This window comes from Triplophysa dalaica, chromosome 13, assembly GCF_015846415.1.
Source record: "Triplophysa dalaica isolate WHDGS20190420 chromosome 13, ASM1584641v1, whole genome shotgun sequence".
NCBI lineage: Eukaryota > Metazoa > Chordata > Actinopteri > Cypriniformes > Nemacheilidae > Triplophysa > Triplophysa dalaica.
The window spans coordinates 21,398,223-21,420,956 of record NC_079554.1 but is presented as its reverse complement, the minus strand read 5'-3'; the positions used below and the strand labels follow the sequence as shown (position 1 = coordinate 21,420,956).

General features: G+C 38.1%; 1 protein-coding gene across 1 annotated transcript in view; it reads left to right on the top strand.

Moving 5' to 3' along the window:
* LOC130433984 (MAM domain-containing glycosylphosphatidylinositol anchor protein 2-like) overlaps positions 1-22,734 on the top strand; it is a gene marked incomplete at its 5' end in the record, with an annotated part of 104,220 nt that overhangs the window by 62,944 nt on the left and 18,542 nt on the right. The window contains 3 exon segments of the mRNA XM_056763794.1: positions 2,861-3,190; positions 10,979-11,272; positions 14,650-14,919. Coding sequence (XP_056619772.1) covers positions 2,861-3,190; positions 10,979-11,272; positions 14,650-14,919 — 894 coding nt within the window.

Here is a 22,734-nt window from a genome sequence, read left to right as displayed (position 1 = left end):
CCAACACGACACGAGCTCATGGGATATATATAAGGTCTGTACGGGGCGATGGGGGAACATGCAGGCAGAGCAGGTAAATGGAAAAGTTCTGTTTCGGCTCTGTGTTCTCATGGAAGTTTAACAAGGTTTGGATGATGGATGTCGCATTCGGCGACTCTGTGTCGTTCAGCTGTACAGCAGCAGACGTCGCCGTTCATGTGCAAGACGATGCAGAAGTGAAGATTCTTGTCTGTTTGCCCTCTAGACTTCTGTAACCGTGAGCTTTACAAACCACAAACTTTAAATATCCACATGTGAGCACTTTCACAGCGCCAAGATTGTGGTGAAAGTAGTTTTCTGGTTTTGTTATAAGGGGGTGAGCAGGTGTACTGGACTGAGTCACAGTATCTGGTCTGGAGGTTCGATGCGGTTGCAGATATTATTTTTAATATTTCATGCTTCAGTGTGTTTGAGCTGGATTATTTGTGACAGTATAAATATGACGCATAGAGAGACTTAAGGCACAAAACATTAAGTCAGCGGTTTTACTCCAAATTACATTTGTTTTACCTCCCGAGAGAAACACGCTTTTTTTCCCCCTTTCGGATATTTCATTATAGTTCATTAGCTTTAGCATTATGGTGTTTTTTTATTGAAAAACTGTAAAGACAGCAAGTTCCTGGAATAATTCAGAGCCAGCAAATCAAACAGAATTGACTAAACGGTTATTTTTGATATACAATATGACCACCATCAGCACAAAATTCCTGCTGAAAGAATCCGTAGAAACCACCAGAGAAATTCGACTGGATTTAATGGTTATAATGGGAAATATAATGCTCTCTGTGGGTCTCAACCGGACATTTATCGGTTTCTAGTGGTTGGATGTTCTCTGGCCAATAAAACACTATTAATCCTACTGGGAAAAGATCCAAAACACACAACATAAATGAATTGAACTGGTGTTAATGGTAAATCGCGGATGAATCATAATGGTATTCTCTATTAAATTCAGCAGGAAAGTCTTTATGGTTTAGTCTCTTTCATCACGTGATGCTTATTTTCTTGTTGAAGAATAATGGATAAACATGCTGCACATGTATCTTGTATAAAGGAGGGCAGTCCACTGATGAGCATGTAAATATAAATGCAGACTTACATCAGCGGTTTATCATGTTGTACAGTAGAAGACTGCAGGGTGACTGTATTGACATGATGAAGACATGCATCATGCGTTACGATGCATCGCCAGGTGATCTTATAAAACCGATCATCTGTAAATCCATTTCCCCGCTCGTTCAATTTCCTGTGTTTCAGTCAGACGGGGGCTTTTGTTGATTGTTTATTTCCCATCTTGTTCCTTATAATGTCGCAGGGAAAGATAAAGAGTTTCCACGGCTCGTACGGAGATGAAATTCATCTGATACAGAAACAGTTTTGCATGTCAGATGAATGGAGATGATATCTGAAACCAACACTATAGTTGTAATTTCTGCCGCAATGTTGTGAATTAACAATTCATTATTTATTTACGGTTAGTAGCATGTGAAACGAGTCGTATCTTGTAGCGTTGTGTGATTATTTTCTAAAGTCTCACAATTACATTTATGCATTTGGCCGACGCTTTTATCCAAAGCGATTTAGCAATATGCTTTACATTTGTTTATAAGTATGTGCAATCCCTGGGATCGAGCCCACGACCTGCTTGTGCCATGCTCTAACCACTGAGCTACAGGAAAGCATGACGTCATAGTGTTTCATTTTTTTATTTCTAACATTTTGCATTGTTGTGTACTTTTTTTAGTAGCAATATAAGAAAAAAAATTTAGAAATAAGGAAATTTAATGATGTAAGAACATTATAATTATTATTTATGTGGACTAAGATCATGGTTTTAGTACATTTTTTCCATTCGATTAAAAGATATAGCATTTTAGCATTGCAATCAGACTGTATATCTTGAAGAAGTTAAACTATTCTGAATATGATTTAAAGGTCATGCGAGCCATCCGTGCGTTTATTTCTTCTGTTGAAAACAATTTGTTGCTTTTGTGGAAAGTTGGTTAAGGTCCAAATTTCAGTTTCATCACAGCTTCAAAAGCCTCTACATGACACCAGCCGGTGTATAGGGAACCAATGGAAGTCATTTTCCAAAAAAACTAAAAAGTTACATACTTTTTTAACATAAATACTAGAGATTTAAAGGTTGAAAATCGATTATAATATGCGATTATTCAAGCCATTTGAGATATTTTATATACTGTATATATATATATATATATATATATATATATTGTATATGGTTTTGAACAGCAGAGTCCGCAATGTTCACTGCAAACTTGGAAAACATGGATTTTCTTCTGTTTTTTTAAAATACAACAAAATTTGCTTATTTCAAAGAGACGTTTGTATTATTATTTTTTTATTTGATGTGGAATTTGTTTTAAAACTGCAGTTTAGTTTTGTTATTTGACATAAAATATATATTTATTTTACAAAGAAATGTGCAACATATTAGAAATAATAAAAGGGCAGTTGTTCATTTCTACTCATTTTGTAAAAATAAACCTTGAATAAATCGTATCGTGAGATCAGTAACGTGAATCGCATCGTGAGCTAAGAGAATCGTTACATCCCCCGTTACATCCCTACACATAAATAAATTTGGACCTTAACCAATAGTCCCCCATTTAAGTCCATTAGATGGATAAGAACCCTGGAAAGTCTCGATTTGTTTTCGACAGAAGAAATCATTTGTATGGCATGTGTGTGAGTGCAAGATCATTAAATTTAATTTTTTAAGTGAACTATTCCTTCAATGTCTTGTGAAGGCTCTGAAGTTAATTTACATTTGTTTGGCCTTCGTCTTGTGTCATTTCAGCGTTGAAGAAGGGCCGTTTCTGGATCACTCCGGACCCCTATCACAACGACGACAACATCCAGATCGGCCGCGAGGTGAAGATCTCCTGCCAGGTGGAGGCCACGCCCCCTGAGGAGCTGGTGTTCAGCTGGTTGAAGAATGGTCGGGCCCTGCGAAGTTCAGAACGCATGGTCATCACCCAGACCGACCCCGACATCTCCCCCGGAACCACCAACCTGGACATCATCGACCTCAAGTTCACCGACTTTGGCACCTACACCTGTGTCGCGTCGCTGAGGGGCGGCGGGATTCCCGAGATCAGCATAGACGTCAACATCTCGTCCACTACTGGTGAGTCTCACACACATATCACACGGATGACGTTTTATTCAGGACAAGCGTGTGCTAGTGTAGTGTGTTTACAACACATGACATCATCCGAATGACATTGAGCAGAGGTTAGCAGGTTTATATGTGTAGACGTTTTCACAGATCTGTTTGAGAAGACAAGATAGTGTGAGATTAAGACTTTGGGATTTTAAGACTTCTCAACCAGAACATGGAGGCTGAATGTCAGTCTCACCCTCCAGAAGGTTCTTCTTTGTATTTCAATCGTTTATTTTTGAAAATTAGACTTTGATCGGTTGTTATTTGCTGCATTTGCTGTTATCTGAAAGGAATATTTCATTATTCACGCTTCTATTTATAATGCATTATAGAGGGTTTTTATAGTGTATGATCCATTATAATTGTTCATAATGTGTGTTGTAATACTTTTAATGTGTTTGTAAAGAATTATAAGCGATTTAAATGCAAAGTGTAACAATGAATTGATAAGTGTTATAATGCATTAAGTGTAGTTATAGGCATAACATTGCATTATAAGATGCATTACAAGGCACAGATAACACATTCAAACTACTTTTATAATGCATTATACATATATGCTTTAAGTAAAGCGCTTTCATACAGTTTTTTTAAACATATGAAAACATGAAAAATGTAAAGTTTTATTTTTTACACATGCCTTAAGCCGAATATTTTGAAGCTCTAACAAGCACATACATTGATCGATAACAAAATAAAAGTCTTCTGAAACAAAATTAGGCATTTATCAAATAAACGATCACTATTTTGAGCTTACTTGGCATATGAATGATAAACACAAGACTGCTCAAATCAAATATGGTGATGCGTCGACGACTACAAATCTCATTGGTCCTCACATGTTTTGTGACAAGTTATATAATATTTTACACAATTCACAAATGACCCAATGAGAATTGAATTTATTGACATATCATGATTTAATTTTTTTGTAATGTGCATCAAAATATAAAAGGTTTTCTCACACACTGCTATCGTTTTGCTTCAGATGTTTTTAAAACCCACTGCAGTCATGTGGATAAATATAATGAGACATATATGTGTGTAAATAAAATTATGAGAGAGCTTACATTTTTCAGTAAACTAAACAGTGTTAATGATATTTCAACCTATATCTTTAAAGCAGTGTTTAAATTTGAGTCAAATGAAGATTCAGACACATTATATTGGCTTAGTGCACTACTGAGTTCCAGATAATGTCAGGCGACAGGAGTAGTACACTTTGAAGGGTACACTAAGACGTGTGTAGTTTAACGCTGACAGATCAGTTCTGAGTCACAGGACTCATCGATACACTCCGTCCTGCTGTCTTGTGTCATTTTTTATTACCATTCCACCATCGAATGAGCCGGATCGATACACGGGTCGAGGGAGCACCAGCGCATCAGCCTGTCTTCGCACGCCGGGACGTCCACCCTCTGACGACCGGTGATTTGACTGCGGTATCTCCAGAACGCAAGAGTCAGATGTGTTTTAAACATTTGGTTTGAATGTTTTGGGAGTTTTATGTTGGCTGTTGAGTGTTTGGCTCAAGGTTGTGAACTGTCTTAAGCAGGTGTGATGAGCTGAAGAGGTCAATGTCTGTACACCGTGGTGCAGCGTGTCAGGATGAATATTAGGTTGTTGTTGAATATTGCTGTTTCCCAGCATTTCCTTTGACTTTTGTTTCTGTAAACATTTGAATGCTTCGTTTTTCTTGAACGTGTGATCCGAAACAGTGAGGTCAGGATCAGATTTGACAGGAACATTCAGCTCGATTTGAAACGGTGTTTACCGGTGTTTTAGCTCAAGGAAACTGAAGATCATCTTGATTGTTATGAGATGTTTCTTCACTGCAGTTTCGTTCTGGACTGCGGCTCCCCGCATTAACCACACAGCCGTTTTATCTGCTTCCCTACATAATAAAAGATTCGGCGGTGAGGTCAGATAATCCTGCGAGCATCGCGCAGCGCTTGCTGTCTCATTATCTCCTTAAGTTTCACATCTCAGATCGGTCTGAATAAGATTAAGAGTGCACAGGACTGTAAAGTATGTGCTTTTAAAAATGAAAGGGATGATGTGGAATGGATGTTGAGGGTTGTATGAAAAGCAGACGTAATGGAAAATAGTTTTCCACTGGATTCAGACGAGGGTCTGTTCGACTTGTACGGTTTTTGATGGTTTTATGTGTTTTGAAGCATGCGTGTATTACAGAACGTTCTGCAGAAGATTCGGTTTCGGTTAATAAATAAGAAATACAAAATTGTGCACAGTGTTCACTCTCGTGCCATTTAAAAGGTCTGTGGAGCACAAAAGAAGATTTTTTGAGAAAGGTTTCACTCAGTCAATGGATTCAGTGTTGTTTGGTTTCCAACGTCCTTCAAAATATTTTCTTTTGTGTTCTGCAGCGGAAGGAAAGTCAAAAAGGTTTGAGATGACATGAGGACGAATAAATGTTAAAATAATACATTTTTTAGGATGAACTATCCCCTTAATAGTCATAAAATGAGGTTGTTTCTTAATGCTAAGTCTGTTTTTCTTCCGGCTGTATTATGTCCTGCACATGTTTTGGTGAGATTCACACATCTCTTTCTTTCTCTCTGGAGTTGGAGAGCAGGTGTCCTGCCGGCAGCGCGCCTCGAGCTCATAATGCACCTGCGAGCCGCTCTCAGGATTAGTTGTTTTGGACCGGCTGCGGCGCTTCTAAAGGACCAATTAAAGCTCTTAATAAAAGCATTTAGAAGAGATTATATGCGGCACGTTTGCCAAGAATTCACGCTGTGGAAATGTTTGGACTGAGATTGAGTCCAGAATACACTGTTTGAACACAGCAGAGTCTAGTCGTACTCAAACTTGAGTCCAGCGCCGACCGTTTGGACCGCCTGCGATTATGAGCTCTGCGCAAACTAAAGCGCACAGAGATCTTCATACAAACAGATCTAATGTCTCCGTCATCGCTCGCTCATTAGACGCTAGATTGCGTTCTTAGTTTGAAAATGCGCAGTTGATGATTTATTCATGAAACGTGCCGGCGAACGCTGAGATTTTTTCCAACGATAGCGAGCGGATCAGAGAGCGCATGGATGCCGCGGATCCTCAGATCTCATTCCAAGAGTAAAACAAAATCAATCTTCATTGTGCTGGCTGGATTTAATGAAGCTGTATGTGAGCTGGACACTTCTGTCTGCTGAAAAGCAATTAATCTTTGAATTAGTCGTTACATTTAAATGCACCGTGATAATGAGAGCGCTTGAGATAGCGCGCCGGTGCGCTTTTCATCACCCTTACGGTCGCTTCGTCCTTCACAGTGACTCCTGCACTTATCTGAGTTCATCCAAACTACTTCTGTATGCTGAACTGAACTTCATTTATCTCTGAAAAATCTGGCATAAAAAGAAATAAGGTTAAGGTTCGGGTTCTGGTGTTTTTACTGCAGAAATCTGAGTTTCTTCCTTCCTTCCCTTTTCTTGTTTTCCAGTACAATTATCTAAAAATCGTGATTCATTTATTTGACAGGAAAACTGGCCTACTGTAAGATATTCAGTCTTGTTTGAGGAAAGTTTATGTTTGAAACAAGCAAAACCATCTGCAACCTTATTCAAGTTTATTTTTCTCACGCTATATTTGCAGATGTTTTGCTTGTTTTACACATACACTAACTTAATTCCTACATTTTTAACTTTGTATTTTTGTCCTCTTTTGCTGTACAAACATATAAAAAATGTTAAATCACGATACATTTACTTGACAAGGAAAGTGTCCTAATAAATTAAATATTGTTTACTGAAAGAAAGCATGAAAATTAAAGGGATAGTTCATCCAAAATGAAAAATCTGTCAAACTTGTATACATTTCTTTGTTCCAATGAACACAGAGAAAGATATTGAGAAGAATTTAAGCAATTTTCAGTTCTGTGACATCATCCACTACCATAGTAGGAAAAAATATTGTTATATTTATGAGATATTTTTAAGAAATTAAGAAGGCACCTTTGACTGCCATTTAATTCTTCCTACTATGGTAGTCAATGATGTCCTGGAACTGAAAATGCCTAACATTCTTCCAAATATCTTTCTCTGTGTTCATCGGAACGACGTAATTTATACAGGTACGAAACAACATGAGGGTAACGATGACTGTGTTTTCATTTTTGGGTGAACTATCACTTTAATCTTTAGAGTTAAGTTTAAAACAACAAAGGTAAGAAATTAGCAAGATTTAAATACTCAGTGAAGAGGTAAAGCAGGTTTTTTTCTTACCCCTACAGATATTTTTGCGTGTTTTAATCAGAAATTAACTTAAGTTTTAAAAACTTGTTTACTGAAAGAAAATATAAAACTTGTCACACTTTACTTGTCAAGTAATTGTATCTGGAATTAAGAATGTAAGACATCTGTACTGGGAAACAAGAAAAAAATACTAAGAAATTCATTTGTAAATAAAAAATAAAATAAAAGTCTTTGGTTAGTTGTTTTGTTGTCAGGGTTATTATAATCGGCTACAGGGACAGCATGTGTAGTGGCAATTTTAAACACCCTACAGCTACAGTGACTATAGTACTACCTTATGTAAATATGTATTTAAAGACCTTTTTATCTAATTTCTTTGATTTTGAGCTGAAATGTTTTCACTGTAAATTTTTCGAAATTGAGATTTTTACATAATTTAAAGCTGAATAGATAAGATTTCTATTATGAGTTGTTAGAATAGGACAATATCTGGCTGAGATAAAACCGTTTAAAACTCAGGAATCTGAGAGTGAAAAAAAGTTAAATATAGAGAAAACTGCCTTTGAAGTTGTTAATCTGAGGCACTTTGGCAGGCCATTCACTCACAAAAAATCAAGTTTTTATATATTAAAGGTAGGAAATGTACAAAATATTTTCATGGAACATGATCTTTACTTAATATCCTAATGATTTTTGGCATAAAAGACAAGTCGCTAAATATGACCCATACAATGTATTTTTGTCTTTTACAAAGAAAGCTCCTGTGCTACTTTAGACTTTTGTGATCCAGGGTCACAAATATCGGAAACACAGAATGTGAAGAACAACACGAACAGTCGTAGAGTGACATTGATGGCCTGTTGTTTCCATGGCGATGCTGATGTGATGTCATTGCTCTCGTCTCACAGGACTGTAGCACGTCTGTGTGTTTGTCCTTTCACACACTCTTCTCTTGAGTTCAGGGTGAATCTAGTGCAAATCTCTTTTATCTCCACAAGCCGACAGCTGAATTCATTTACGATCAAGTGTTCTGAATGCATAGAAATGAAAGCATGACAGGATGTAGGTAGATTATTTAATGTGAAACCTTCAAACAGTTTGCTTGTACAACATTATTTGTTTGCAGCAGAGACCTTCAAGTTAGAAAAAAGCCAGTTTGAGCTCCAGATGGAATGTTTGGAGGCCTCATTCTGATCGAGTTTTATTTCGGGCCTTAAAGGGAAAGTTCAGCCAAAAACTCCAATTTGCCGTTTATTATCTCACCCTCAGGCCATCCGAGATGTAGGTGACATTTTTTCTTGAGTAGAATCATTAAGAAGATGTTTGGTAAATCCTCTGCCCTCTGTGCTTCATATAATGGGAGTCTATGGGGTCCACCTGTCTAAAAGTTCCTAAAGCACAAAATTCCAAAAAGCGACTCCTGGCGACATGTCAACGTTTTGATATTTTCATAAAACTGAACTTCATTTTCAATCATTTAGCCATAATGTGCAGCCTCTTCACAGAATTGCAATCTTCTTCTTGTAGTATTTGGTGGTGGATGGCATACCAGCGTCTGCTACGTTTAGCGCCACCTGCAGAAAGGGAGTGTTGAGGCTGTACAGTATGGCTAATATTATAAAAAATTACGTTCAAATTTATGAAAATATCAAGCGAGCCACTTCACGAAACGTCAACATGTCGCCAGGAAGCTCTTTTTGGAATTATGTGCATTAGGCGGACCCCATTGACTCCCACAATATGAAGCAAAGAGGGCTGCAGATTTACCAAACAATCTACTTTATGGTTCTACTCAAGAAAAATGGATGGCCTGAGGCTGAGTAAATAAACGGCAAATTGGAGTTTTTGGCTGAACTATCCCTTTAAAAGGATAGCTTAACCAAACACGACTATTGTTTCATCATTTAATCAATTCATGAACTTTCTTCTGCACAAAAGAAGATATTTTGAAGAATGTTGGTAAACGAAAACGTTGGACCTCAAACCACCAAAATATGTTCTTGTGAAAAAGCCATGTACAGGTTTTGAATGACATGACGATGACCAAATGATGATCATTTTGAACTAAACCTTTTAAGTTTTCTTGTTGATATTGTGGACACTAGCCAGTCCGTGGATTAGCCAAAAAGATAGTGGCATGAAGTGAAATCATTTCCTTCAGACACGTATTACCGTTGCAATCGATATTTCTGCCAGAAAGACATTTATGTAACAGCTGACCAGCTAAGAAAGCAAAATTAGCTCGAATCCAGAGGGCCGTAGATTCTTGAATTTCCTGCCTGAAGATGAAGTATCTGCGAAGGCATGCGTTGAGTAAGTATGGATCTTATGGACTCCAAGTGTTGGATGATGATCGACTAGAACTACAGGTAATGAGTGACGTAGCATTAGAGTCTTCCTGGCAGAACTAGGACTTGGGTTCAGAGATGTACTCAAGAGTTACCGTCGACTATCATTGACAGGTTCATGTTCGACCGTTGAGGTTATAGAGCTGAATTTCATTCCAGTAATAGCGGCACCTTTGGTGAAGTGTCGCCCTGAGATGCATTTGCACGCTGTTTATGACACAGACAGCTGGTGTCTAATACGCCGCTGCTTGCTGCAGGTTTCCCCATTATCAAAACAGCTATTCATTAAAGCTTGTTCCTCTTTCTGATCGTTCCATGAGATAACATCTATTATTATTACACACCCTGATATTTAGGAAGTCAACCCGAGTCATAAAAGTCCACAGTAAAGTTATTATAATGCGTGTTGTGTCTGACTGCTGGTTCTGGGTTATCGTTGATTGGAAACATATTTTTTTATATTTAATAGAATCGAGTGTTTGATGTGGTACTGTAGCTTGGCTTGAATTGTTTCTATTTTGGTTGATTTGCTGTATTCTCATTGATGTGTTATCGATATGAGTTTAACCGAAGAGCTGCTGTTTTGCATTCTGTAATGTGGCTTTACGATTTTTTTATAGCATTCATTGAGAGAGCATTTTTTGCGTTATATTTAGAGATGCAATCCGTAACCTTTGCCATCTCTGTTTGGAACATTTAATGACGTCAAAGTAACATTTCCTGCAAAATTACATTCAGGAAATCATTTTTACAGGTTTGTTTTAAGCTTGTTGTTGTGAATTGGTGTAATATTAGGAGATAGTTTTGAAAACAGAATTTTATGTTCTTGCTCAGTAACTATTTTTTTGTTTGTTTATTAAAAAATTATGGATTGCAGCTTTCGATATTGTATCATGTTTATTCCGCAGAATCAACTGCATAACAAATAAGGTTTAATGAGATTTTAAGTGAAATGAATGTTTCGTTAATGTTGAATCAAGTGGAAATTAGATTTAGATGATTGACTCACTTCAGTGTTTACGTTAGAATCATCATATAGGCCAATTTTTCCTAACAACCGTGATGTCCAGGTCCCTTCGTAATGGACACCACCTCACGCCGATTCACACGCGACCCCGTTGACCACGGTCAGCGACCCCGTCTGCTTCCTTTCTAGAGCCCCGTATCAGTCCCTCCTCTGTTTTTCTCTTTCTTAGTTCCTCCGAACCTGAGCGTGCCACAGGGGAAGTCCCCGCTGGTGGCGCGGGAGAGCACCACTGTGGAATTGGAGTGCCTTGTTTCAGGGAAACCCAAACCCATCATCCTGTGGTCCCGGGCCGATAAGGATGCGCCCATGCCGGACGGCAGTATGCAGATGGAGAGCTACGACGGGGTGCTACGGATCGTGAACGTGTCGCGGGAGATGACCGGATCGTACCGCTGTCAGACCAGCCAATACAACGGCTTCAATGTGAAGCCGCGGGAGGCCGTCGTTGAGCTGACAGTGCAGTGTAAGTTTTGTTTGCATGTGCTGTGTGATCGCCACCTCTGTTTGAAATATAAAATTGCAGGTGCTTTGTTCTTTGTGTAAGTCAAATATTCTCGATAAATTATTTTAGTTTTAATGCTCTGGCTCAGCAGGATTTAAAGAAGCGTCTCTGGCGACTCTTCTGTGTTCATGTAAACACTTCAGCGTGTTTTTAACTGCGTTCCATTTTAAATTGTCTGGCACAAATCTCAAGATGCCGCATGTCATCGCTCCCGTTGTGGTTCCGTCTATTTTCTCTGAATATCAATAAGTGTTTGGTGAAGCAGACGAGCGAGCATGTTTCGAGAATCTTCTAAAGTAGTGTAGTTTCTGAAAGCCTCTGTAACTCAAGAGCGGCGAACCGAGCTCCACTTCAGACGTCATTATTACATCTTGAATAAGAATCGCTCCCGTTGTTGAAACAGCAGGCCGGCTCCGGTCACGTGTGCTTATCAGAGAGATGCTGAATCTACATTTGCGCAGGTGTCATGTAAAAACATAAACATGTATCACCTCATTAACAGAGGCGTGAAGGTTTAAAAACCAGCGAAATGTTCAGGATAGAAGCGTAACACGTGTGAGTGTTATGTTTAAGGAGCGAAATATCACACTGAGCTCAAGAGTCTCCTGAGAGCCAGTGACGGTGTGAACACAAACAGAAGGCTTTTTTTTCAGCCGTATGAAATGTGCTAATGTTTTCAAGCTGTATATTATTCTTTTTCCGGTTCTATCAGCCTCGCAGGAATTGAGGATTTTCTGCAGCTCTTGCACCCAAATGCACCTGTGTTATTTTCATAAGCTGCCAATGACGATGGTGCTATGGTGTTTTGTGTATTTTTTGTGCACTTTGTTTTCAGGGATTTCATATGCACGCTTTTATCGGACGCACATTAAATAAAAAACACTAAATTCTACATTAAATTAGGTATAAATAAAATCAAAGTGGCTTTTCAAGTCACTTGAATTGAAATGATATTGCCCTGTTGAAAAAAAAAACGCATATGCTAGTTTGGTATGTTTTGATGCTGGTTTGCTGGTTTGTGCTGGTTTAAGCTTGTCATTTGCTGGTCCTTTTCTGGTTTAAGATGGTCAAACCAGCATCAAAACATACCTAGCCCTTGTTCACATTTGACTTCTTTTTCGAAGCTGCTAGTCGCTGTTTTACTTTATAATCTAATGGAGTAAGGCCATGAACACACTTGACATCTTTTTTGACAAGAAAAAACAAAATGCTGGCAGAGTTTGGTTACAAGCAGCAGCCGAACGCCATGACCTCACAATCAGCGGTTGTGCACAAAGGCAGCCAAACCGGCGTTACGGCCGCCATTTTATTTTTTCGAGCTTGATCTTGTTTGACCAATCACCTCACTCGCATATTGTTATAAAAACGACACACTGCTCGCTTTACATTGGTTAGCTGTGAAAAGGAGCTTGACGTAGGGCGTTTTTTTCAGAAAAGTACTTAAAAAATCGCCCTAAGCTGCAGAAAAAGATTCCGGCGCTGGCGTTTAAAAAATACGTTTTTTGAAAATACGGTTTATTCCATAGGATTCTAATGAAAAACAGACGCTAGCAGCTTCGAAAAAGAAGTCAAGTGTGATCAGGGCCTTAGCAGAGCGCTGTTTTGAAGGCCATCTCCGGTGTCTTTTTCTGCAGGTCAGAGCATCTTCTGAGGTTGAAAAAAGTTAAACTTTTCAGAAAAAACAAGCTTCTTTTCCCCAGCTAACCAATGACAGGATCCTGTCATTTCCACAACAACATTGCGATGAACACAATTGGTCGAGAAGTCTCCAGTTAGAAAAAATAAAATGGCTGCCGAAACGCCCGTTGGAGCATAGTTTTGTGTAAATGTAAGTTTAATTTTCTCTTTCAACAACCTCTAGTGAAATTTCTATTGAGAAATTTGTTTTGTAGTTTTTAAATATGTGATTAGTTATTGCAAAGACGCTCTCTGTTTGTAATTCAAATAGACTTCCGTTATGCTGCCTATCAGTTTCTCTGGACTACCTTCATGCACAGACGCTGACGATGAAGTAATGGCGTCCGGCCGCTGTTTGTAACCAAACGTTGCCGGCTTGGTAACTGTCGCCTGTTCCGTATACAGGACACCTAAGTTTGCGCCAATATTGTGCATGTAATTTCTAATCAAATAATGACAAACTATATATCATTGGAAAGGTGTAAGACTCTAAAATACAGATTTCTTTCTTTGTTTGTTTTGTAATAATTCATGTAGGGAGAGTAATTATTTCTTTTTTATAAAGAGGGTCTAAGATTTTTGTTATCCTTTTGCGACCCGTTCAGCGAAGTTATGAAATGAATTTTGTTATAATGAACACGCAATTCTTTACAGTTTGTATAATGGACTTTATAGCTTATTTACTTTGTTTTAGTCAATCAACACTTATTTGATTGCAAAAACGTAACTATTTTACGTTGTGGCTAATTTGGCTAAATTCGTACGAATTTATACAATCTCATTTGTACATTTGTACGATTTTCTTTCACGCCAGTGGCGTTAGGGTTAGAATAATGCTTCAGTATTGCTTTTTACACAACACAGATTCACAACGTGCCAATTCATACGAATAAGCCACCTCATAAAATAGTTAGGAATTCCCTGTGAGATCAGGTTGGTAACATCTGTCTGTGTGCACTAGACAGTCCTGGGAATTTAAGGATACTTATTTCAACGAGACTAATTCTTGTGTTGCGTCACAGAAAAAATCACATTTTCCTATTTAATAATAATAGTTTGATGTACTATTTACATTTGTAAATATGAAGAGTTTAACATGTTCTACAGCTTCACCATCACATCACTCGCTGTCATTCATACGCCCTGATTTCTCCCGTAAGTGTGAAGATGTTCATCAGAATGGATCTTTGACGTGAACACACCTTCAGTCTCTGTCTGGATCACATTTTTCCTGTTATATCGACTCTTCTGGACATGTGTTGTGTGTTTTATTGTTGGCATATGGATGATCATCCTCCGGTCTTCTTGGGCGTCATTCTGCATATGCGGTGCCAAAGCCCTGCGGGCAGCAGACGGTTTTCACTTTTTAACAGCGACTCAAAGCGCCATTAGAGACTAGACGAAGAAACTGAGATCTTGCTGCACTTCTGATGTCTCTGTTTTCTTATTGCATCAAAAATAAAATTTGTGGTTTGTTTATTTTATTTGTGTTTTTGAAATTTGCTGTTTGGCACGTCTTGTTTTGTGTACGTCCCTATTTGTAGATGCCCTAAAAAGTTTAGTTAGCCCTGGAATTCGATCTCATTCTTGTCTCTCTGAGTCGAGCTGGAGGGTTCAAAATATCTACATTTTTGGTTTGTTTGAATTTCTCTCTCACACAGATTCGCCCGCTGTGGAGCCGGTTTGGCAGGAGGTCCGGCAGGGTTTGGGACGTCCGGTAGCAATGACCTGTCGCGTGTTGCGGGCGCATCCGTCACGCGTGTTGCGTTACGAGTGGAGGCTGAGCTCTCGACTGCTGCACGCCGGACATTTTGACTCGCGAGACGAGACCGAATACACCATACACAGCCTCGCTCGAGATGGCTACGGCGAGTACACCTGTGATGTTTTCAACGAGGCGGGGCCAGGTCGCTGTACCTTCCTGGTAACTGGTAAGTAACGTTAGTGTTGTTTTTCGGCGGACTGTTTTAATTTTAGTTTTAGTCTATTCTTTGTGTCAAGCTGTCATTTTAGTTTTTATTAGTTTTACGTGTCACGTTCATACGCTTAGTCCAGTCAAGTTTCAGTCGACGAAAAGCATTTTTTTCTTATTTTTGAAAGAATTATCCATGACTGTTTTCGTCTAGTCTTAGTCGACGAAAACTGATGAAAATTTTATTTTTGTCTCTTTTTAGTAATGCAATTCTATTAACCTAGTCAGTATACTGTAGTACCTAGTAGTATAGACGAAACCAATATGTTCTTTTAGCCAAACCCATGAATGCAGACTTTTTTTACACATAGCTGGAGCTAGAGAGGTTTAAAGTTTGTTAGCACAGGCCAAACAGTAGGAGCACAAGTATAAATTGTAAGTCGGTGGTCATCATTAAAAAAAAATGATGCAGGTGCAGTTCATCATGAAAAGGAAGGTAATGTCATAACAAAAGACATTAATGTTACATACAGTTACATTAGGGCCATATAATTAAATTGCATTAACTATAGTAAACTGAAGTAAAATTCTTAGATAGTATATTGTTTTTTTAACTTTACTATAGTACACAGTGTTTATCAAATTACTACAAGGGCACTACAATTTTCAATAGCAAATACTATAGTTCACTTAAGTATTTCTAGTGTTCAGAAACTTTTCGGGACTTTTATTTTGACGGGTCTATGGGAAGTTTTTAGTTTTTTTAGTTATGGGTTTAGTTTTTGTGTTTGCCGATAGATTCACTCAAACAGTAAATGCTGTTAAAATAAACTCTCAGAGCAAGTTTGGAGATGAAGTTCATTTGTTCTCCTCATACAGTTCAGACCCTGATAAATCCTCGACCATCACTCGTGTAGTATGTTAAACTGTGCACATAATTCACTCAGACACGTAGAACAGCCAGATCACATTTAATCACATCTAGGTTGAAGCATCAGACGAAATAACGTTATAACATCTCGTCTCGATTTGGTCAACGAAAATGAAGAGACATTTTAGCATAGTTTTTATTTTGTAAACCACATTTAGTGTCGTTTTTATTCCTTAACAATATTGCATTCTACATTTAATTATAGTCATCGTCACATGACCAGCATTTACTTTGCGTCTCGTCTCGTTTTCGTCAGGTGATAAAGGTTCATTGTCGACCATTTTTCGTCAAAATTTTCGTTGACGACAGCAACACTACTTGCAAGACTTCCGTTCAAACCGAATAGATTGATTGAATCGTTTTTTTTCTCTGACCTCGTTCAATGTATTCTGAGTGTTTTGGGTGAAGGGCACACGTGATGCTGCCGCTTGAGGTGTCTGGGTCAAATTAACTGTCTTTTGTTGTTTTCTATGGAACAGCTTTTGCTTCAAGTGCGTACTTAAGATGCTGTCTATATCGCCACAATAATATTGTAGGGACATAACAGAACCGAGTGAGTTATGATGAAGATTCTTGATTCATTACTCAAAACAGTCTGTTGACAATCTGTTGATTTCAAATAAAAACTTTATTTTGCTCTACTTGAAAAAAAGAGTGCATTTTAATTAGGGATGCTCCGATCCGATATTCGTATCGGAAATCGGCGTCGATACTGAATAAAATTCTAGATCGGGTATCGGTGAAAAAATTGCACCGATTCCCGATCTAGCTTACATAAAATTTCTGCTAGGCGATGTAAAAGTTCCTGGAGACACCGGCGCTTAAACTCTCTCGTGGCTGTGCTTTGCGAAGCGTGTGACATCATACGCTAGCAACGTGCTCTTTACGTAGTGTGCGTGAACAAGCGAACATAGCTTACATTGAGCAGCGAACAGCATGGAGCGACAAAAAATATCTGCCATTTAGATTTACTTTAGAACAGCTACGCCAACAAGTTACACCGCTGTTTGCAATACATGAGAAGTAAATGTTCCGAGGGGTTGTGATAAAGCTGTTCATTATAATACTACTAATTTAAGCACACCGAGTTCAATAAGCTGAAGAAACTAAAACGAGACGGTACGAAGCAGCTAACTTTGGAGGAGACAACGAAAATAATTCAGAAATTTCCATCTAGTAGTGTGAAAGCAGCGAAAATCATTGAAAGCATTTTGAATTTCATGGTAATGGATTTGCAACCGCTGTCCGTCGTTGCGAACAATGGCTTCAGACTCCTTATAAACCACCTGGAGCCGCGGTACGACATTGTGAAGCGTAACTGAACTTGTGAGACCTGAACTGTACCAAAAAGTCTGCAAACATGTATACGAAAAAAATAAAGATGTCAATGCGCTGAGTTTTGTGGATAATTTGACTTTGAATTTCTATTTGCACCGACTAAACTATTATATCTTTTTCCGTTTATTTTTACATGTGCAGCACAAGCTAGGGAAGCTAGTGTTTTGTTTATCTTTCGGTGTTGGATGTTAAATTTGATTTCCACTAAACTTTAGCTTAGTTTAGTGGACTTTGCTTTAATGACTAAAGCATTAAAAAGAACTGATTCCTGTTTGAATATCTAAAGCAGTGAAGCTATTGCTTTTTTGCTCAATTTCAGCTGCTTTATTGTTTATTGTGCATTGATTTTTTTTAATTATATTTGCACATAACAGTTATGAAGAGATTTTGTTTCCATTTATTAATACTTGTCTATCAAGCTAGTGAAGCTGTTGTTTTATTCAGCTGCTTAATTTGCACTTTAATTTTGAATTTCAAGTTTAAGATAGTGAACATTTTGTTTTATTTTGCTGGTTTAATAAATAATTCACAAAATTTGTGAATCATTTGTTTGTTATTTTGTTTTACGGGGTCAGGAAATGAATGTTAAGTTGAGCTTGATGTCTTGCACAGCAATGCACACAGTTTATTAAGTAATTGTGCACTTTAAAAATGTTACCTTAGTATCGGATCGGTACTCGGTATCGGCCAATACCGAATCTCAGGTATCGGAATCGGTATCGGAAGCAAAAAAGGTGTATCGGAGCATCCCTAATTTTAATGTGTCTCTTTTTGGGATAAGTTTGGTAACAGAACAGATGCTTTGCTGAATATTTCACACTTTTGCTTAAAATAGTAATTATTTTTATCTTGTTTCAGTTATTGAGTACATCTGTTGTTATCCCGATCAAGTCATTGAAAGACATATTTTGAGAAATGTGTCTGTGGTTTTGTGTTCATACAATGGAAGTCAATGGGGTTCAGTGTTGTTTGGTTATCCATGTTCTTAAAAATATCATCTACGTTCTTCAGAGAAAAGAAACTCATACAGGTTTGTAATGACATGAGGGTGAATAAATGTTAAATTCATTGTTTTTTTGAATGAACTGTCCCTTTAAGAAATCTTTGTACTGTGGTTTGTTAATCTTGCATGGCTGTGATATTTCTCCTTGCCGTACTGGGTGGATAATCTCTCTTCAAGAATCAATATTTGTAATTTCACTTCTGTTTTAACTTTTATCACATGAATATTTCTGAGGAACGACTGAACGTCACTCAAATATTTGTGAGGGTGAAACTTCAAGATCAATACACACACTCGGTTATTTCTGCAAATTCTGCAAAGAAACTGAGAAAATAACAGCGCTGTCAATCAGTGCAGAATCAAGAGAATTATATTATACAGGTTTGAATTATACATAATCACAGTTTTATCAGATCATGAGACACAGTGAATATTTACAGCCAACGAAAGAGATCAGTTTCTTGATTTCAAAATGTAGGCCTACTATTTATGGCTTTGGATCAAATAGTCATTTTTGTTTTATTCTGTAAACAACTAACAATAGTTCTCCCAAATGTCAAATAAAAATATTGTTTCTATTTGCATTCATTTGCAGAAAAGGAAAACTGGAGAAATGTCAGAATATAAGAAAAGATGCTCTGTACTTTTTCAGACCTCAAATAGTGCAAAGAAAACAAGTTCAGATTCGCTTTTAAGCAAAACAACAGTAATGTTCTTACATTTATTTATTTACATCACAGTTTTCATGTGTCTTTATCATTGCGGTTGAAAGACCAGAGGTTTGATTTTGTTGAAATTCAACAGACACCGGACTGGAATGACCACAATACATCTAGAAATGATGATAACATGAACATTTGGAATGGTTTCCAAATTTGTGACGTGAGGGCGAGTGAATAATGAATTGAATTTTTGATTTGGGGTGAATTGTTCCTGTATACTCTTGGCAGGTCGTCCGATGTGTGAATATCATGACAGAATCATATGATGGGATGAAAATCTTGGCTCCGTCCTCAGGGTTTGTGGTCGTCTGAATGGGACGGTGGTGAGACTTTGGGCCGTTTGGCCTTTTTGATCCTTTTTTCTAGTGGATTTGGCTTTGGTGGTTTTGGTGGATTGTTATAAAGCGGGTCGGGTGGAACTGAGCTCTTTGGCCTCCAGCTATGTGCTTTGTGGCGGTCAGTCTAATGGTTAATGTGCCAGTCGTTCAGAACTCATCTCTTTCCCAAAGTGCTACCATTTCTGCCATCTGGTCGTGTAGAATCCTGCCAGAGTCACCAGGTCTCTGTTCTCCAGAGAGAATCAGATGTTCATTGTCTGATAACCCTTGAAATCTGGCTCGCGTTTCTCCCAAAATCTGCTGGTCTTTGTAGGGATAATAGGTCTGGGATTGTACTCGCAGGGAACGAAGTAAAGAGCTCATTTCTCTTTTCAATTTACATGCAGATCCTATAAGATTTGATCTTCAGTTTCAAACAACACTTGGTGAAGTTAAAAGAAGTTGTTTGATGTAGGGGTGAACGGTTTGACCAATATTCTTTTATTTTTACCATTCAGCTTTTTATTTGACAGGAATGAACCATGCTCCCTAAACGTTATTGTGCAATATCGTCGCCTTTGAATTATAATCTGACATTTTTGTCAAAATGTATTTATTTACAGTTCCTGTAATAATTTATTTATATAATGTGATTTTTTTTCGTTCCATTTTGGTACTTTTTAGAAAACAAAAGTCAAAAAGAATGCTTTACTCTAACTTGAATACACAGTATTATGTAATCATGGCTATTGGCTATTTTTCATAATTAACTGAATTTAAGAGAATGTTCACACAAATTATTTTATATTTTAATCTCGTGCTATCCCAGATGTTATAAACATACTTTCTTCACAAACAAAGTTTCACTCGTACTGGTCATTTGGATTAGTATTATAACTTTGTAAAATAAAATAAAACTTTAATAAAGTGAATAATTTTTAATTGATCCATTTTAAATAAAACGTTTATTTAAATTATTGTGTTTAGATGACGTCATATGTTTGGGACTGCATGGTGGTGAGTAAATTACTGAATGAGAGAAATGTTGATGTTTAAAAATCACCGACCAGCGATCTTGACTTACAGTATTGGTTGAACTATCCATTTAAATAAATTGACAGATGTGATTTAGCCGGATTTACTTAAAAAAGGTTTTCTCAAACAGCGCACCTTCAGGTCATTTGGGCACCGAACCATCACAGAAGAGATCAGATCTCGACACCAGACTGGGTGGACATCTGCTGGTTCTGCCCTCATGAGAAGCCTGTCCAACATCACCCACAGATTCCAGTTACACCAGTCAAACATGTCAGAATTTGACCTCGAAAAAATCCATACGCTGCTTTGTTAATGAAGAATTCTTTTGCAAAGTCTAAAAGAGCGTGTGAACAGAAAGCCAGAAATGCTTTCGTCTGCTTCGCTTTGTTAGCTTTTGTTTTATTGGAGTGAGTTTAATTTAACGCTAGAGTAGTTTCCATTTTAAGGTGAATTGCTGATAATGAGAGACATGCGCGGCTGAATGTTCATAGCTAGATTATACAACAATGAGTCAATAGAGCTCTCAGAACGACGTGATGCTGACAAGCTCTGTCCTGGAAAAAAGCATCCTTCTGTCCAAAACACGCTTCGTCGCCTACATACGAATGTCCTTGTTTTGTCTTTACTCTTTCTGTGCGTGTTTTATCAAGATTCACGTTCAGACAGAATTCAGCTCAGAGGGTGAATGTAGATTTGAATGCAGGTTTTTCTGTTTCTTAGATGTAAATCTTTAAGTAATAAAAGTATCTGAGAAATGCATTAAAATATATCCAGATGGATGGAATAGATTGTCTAAAAATTTGATTTCTTGCAGCATTTGAGGTTTAAATCGCCTTTGAAAAGCGATGATGTACTGAACACGTACTCCAGAGCTGAACAAGTTCTCATTCGTTCATTTCTACGTTGACATCACGCTGTTCAACAAGGTTTACAGTTGCAATTTTCTCTCTAAGCTTTGCTAAGAATTGAGCATTGAGCCAGTAAATCTGCTGCTACAATAACATGTTATTTTCTGCGGCAGGCTCGAGGAGGTCGAGCAGTTTAGAAAGCTTGTGCCGTGCTCACGAAGACGAAATCTTTCGCTCGAGATTTGATTCAAAAACACAGACTTTCACAGACTTTCCATCTCCCTTCATCTCCCATGAGTAATATCACATTTGAATTATTCAAAATTAGATAGACAGTTCTTGCGAAAATGAAAACTCTTCTCTATATTTATTCATTCCAAACCGGTATGGCTTTCTTTGTTCTGCAGAACACAAAGGAAGATATTTTGAAGAATGTCGATAGCTGAACAACAATGAACCCCATTTGACTTCCATTATATGAATACAAAACCACTCTAAATTTCTCAAAATATCTTCTTTTGATCAACTTGTTGGTGAATAATTGATGCTAGATAACTAAGAAAACATCTTTAAAAAACATTATTAAAGGTTACGTCCTTAATCGTGTATTTAACGTCCAGCAGGTCTCAATAAAACAGCCAGACGCAGCAGGGACACTCTTAATTTTACCCATGATCCATCCGTATCACTGAGGGCTTTTCCAGCACCGCTGGCTTTATCTTCAGTGTTTTTGTTGTCCCTCATATATCTGCCGGCGAATTGGCTCATGAAGCGCACAAACAGACCCCCGGTGGGATAAAGATGGCCCGGTTCTCAGCCCGCGAGGTTAAATCTGTACATCATTAACGTGGCCGGCCCACCGCAGTGGGGTAATAAGTCACGAGCGACGCGCACACAGCAGCGGCAGGTTTATGAGGTGTCTGACTGAGATCACTAACTTCTCATTCCCCAGCGTCAATACGGCTACATCTCTGTCTCATCACAGCCGACACACACACACTTTACTGCCAGCTGAGAGAGATTCAGAGAGAGAGAGTGTGAGCGAGCGAGAGAGAGAGAGAGAGAGAGAGAGAGAAAGAGAGAGAGAGAGAGAAAGAGAGTGAGAGAGAGAGAGAGAGAGAGAGAGAGAGAGAGAGAGAGAGAGAGAGAGAGAGAGAAAGAGAGTGAGAGAGAGAGACACTCAACCACCAGCTGAGAGAGAAATGTTTTCTGTTGTTTCTACTCCCAGAATGAAACTGTTTTGAAAGTGTTTGTTAACTGTGAAGCTGTTGAGAATCACTCTTACACTTCTTATGAAAAGGAACAATGTTTTACTTTAAATAAAACCGAACACTAGTTTCTTGTTAAATCATGGAAACCACAAATATACCATTGTTTTGATACAGTTACCACGGTTGTACCATGTTTTGTAAAATCATGGTATTGACAACTCCAATCAATACACCCAGAAAAGCATACGCTGCGTCCGAAACCGCATACCGTTCGTACTGATTTAAATAAAGTATCCACCTAACAACCGTTAAAACAGCACGTTCTATATAGTATGTGTCGGACGTACTGAAGCCGCCATGTTTTATTGTCATGTGACTCACATGCTCGTTGACCTATGACGTACTAACATCAACCTGTGACCTAGG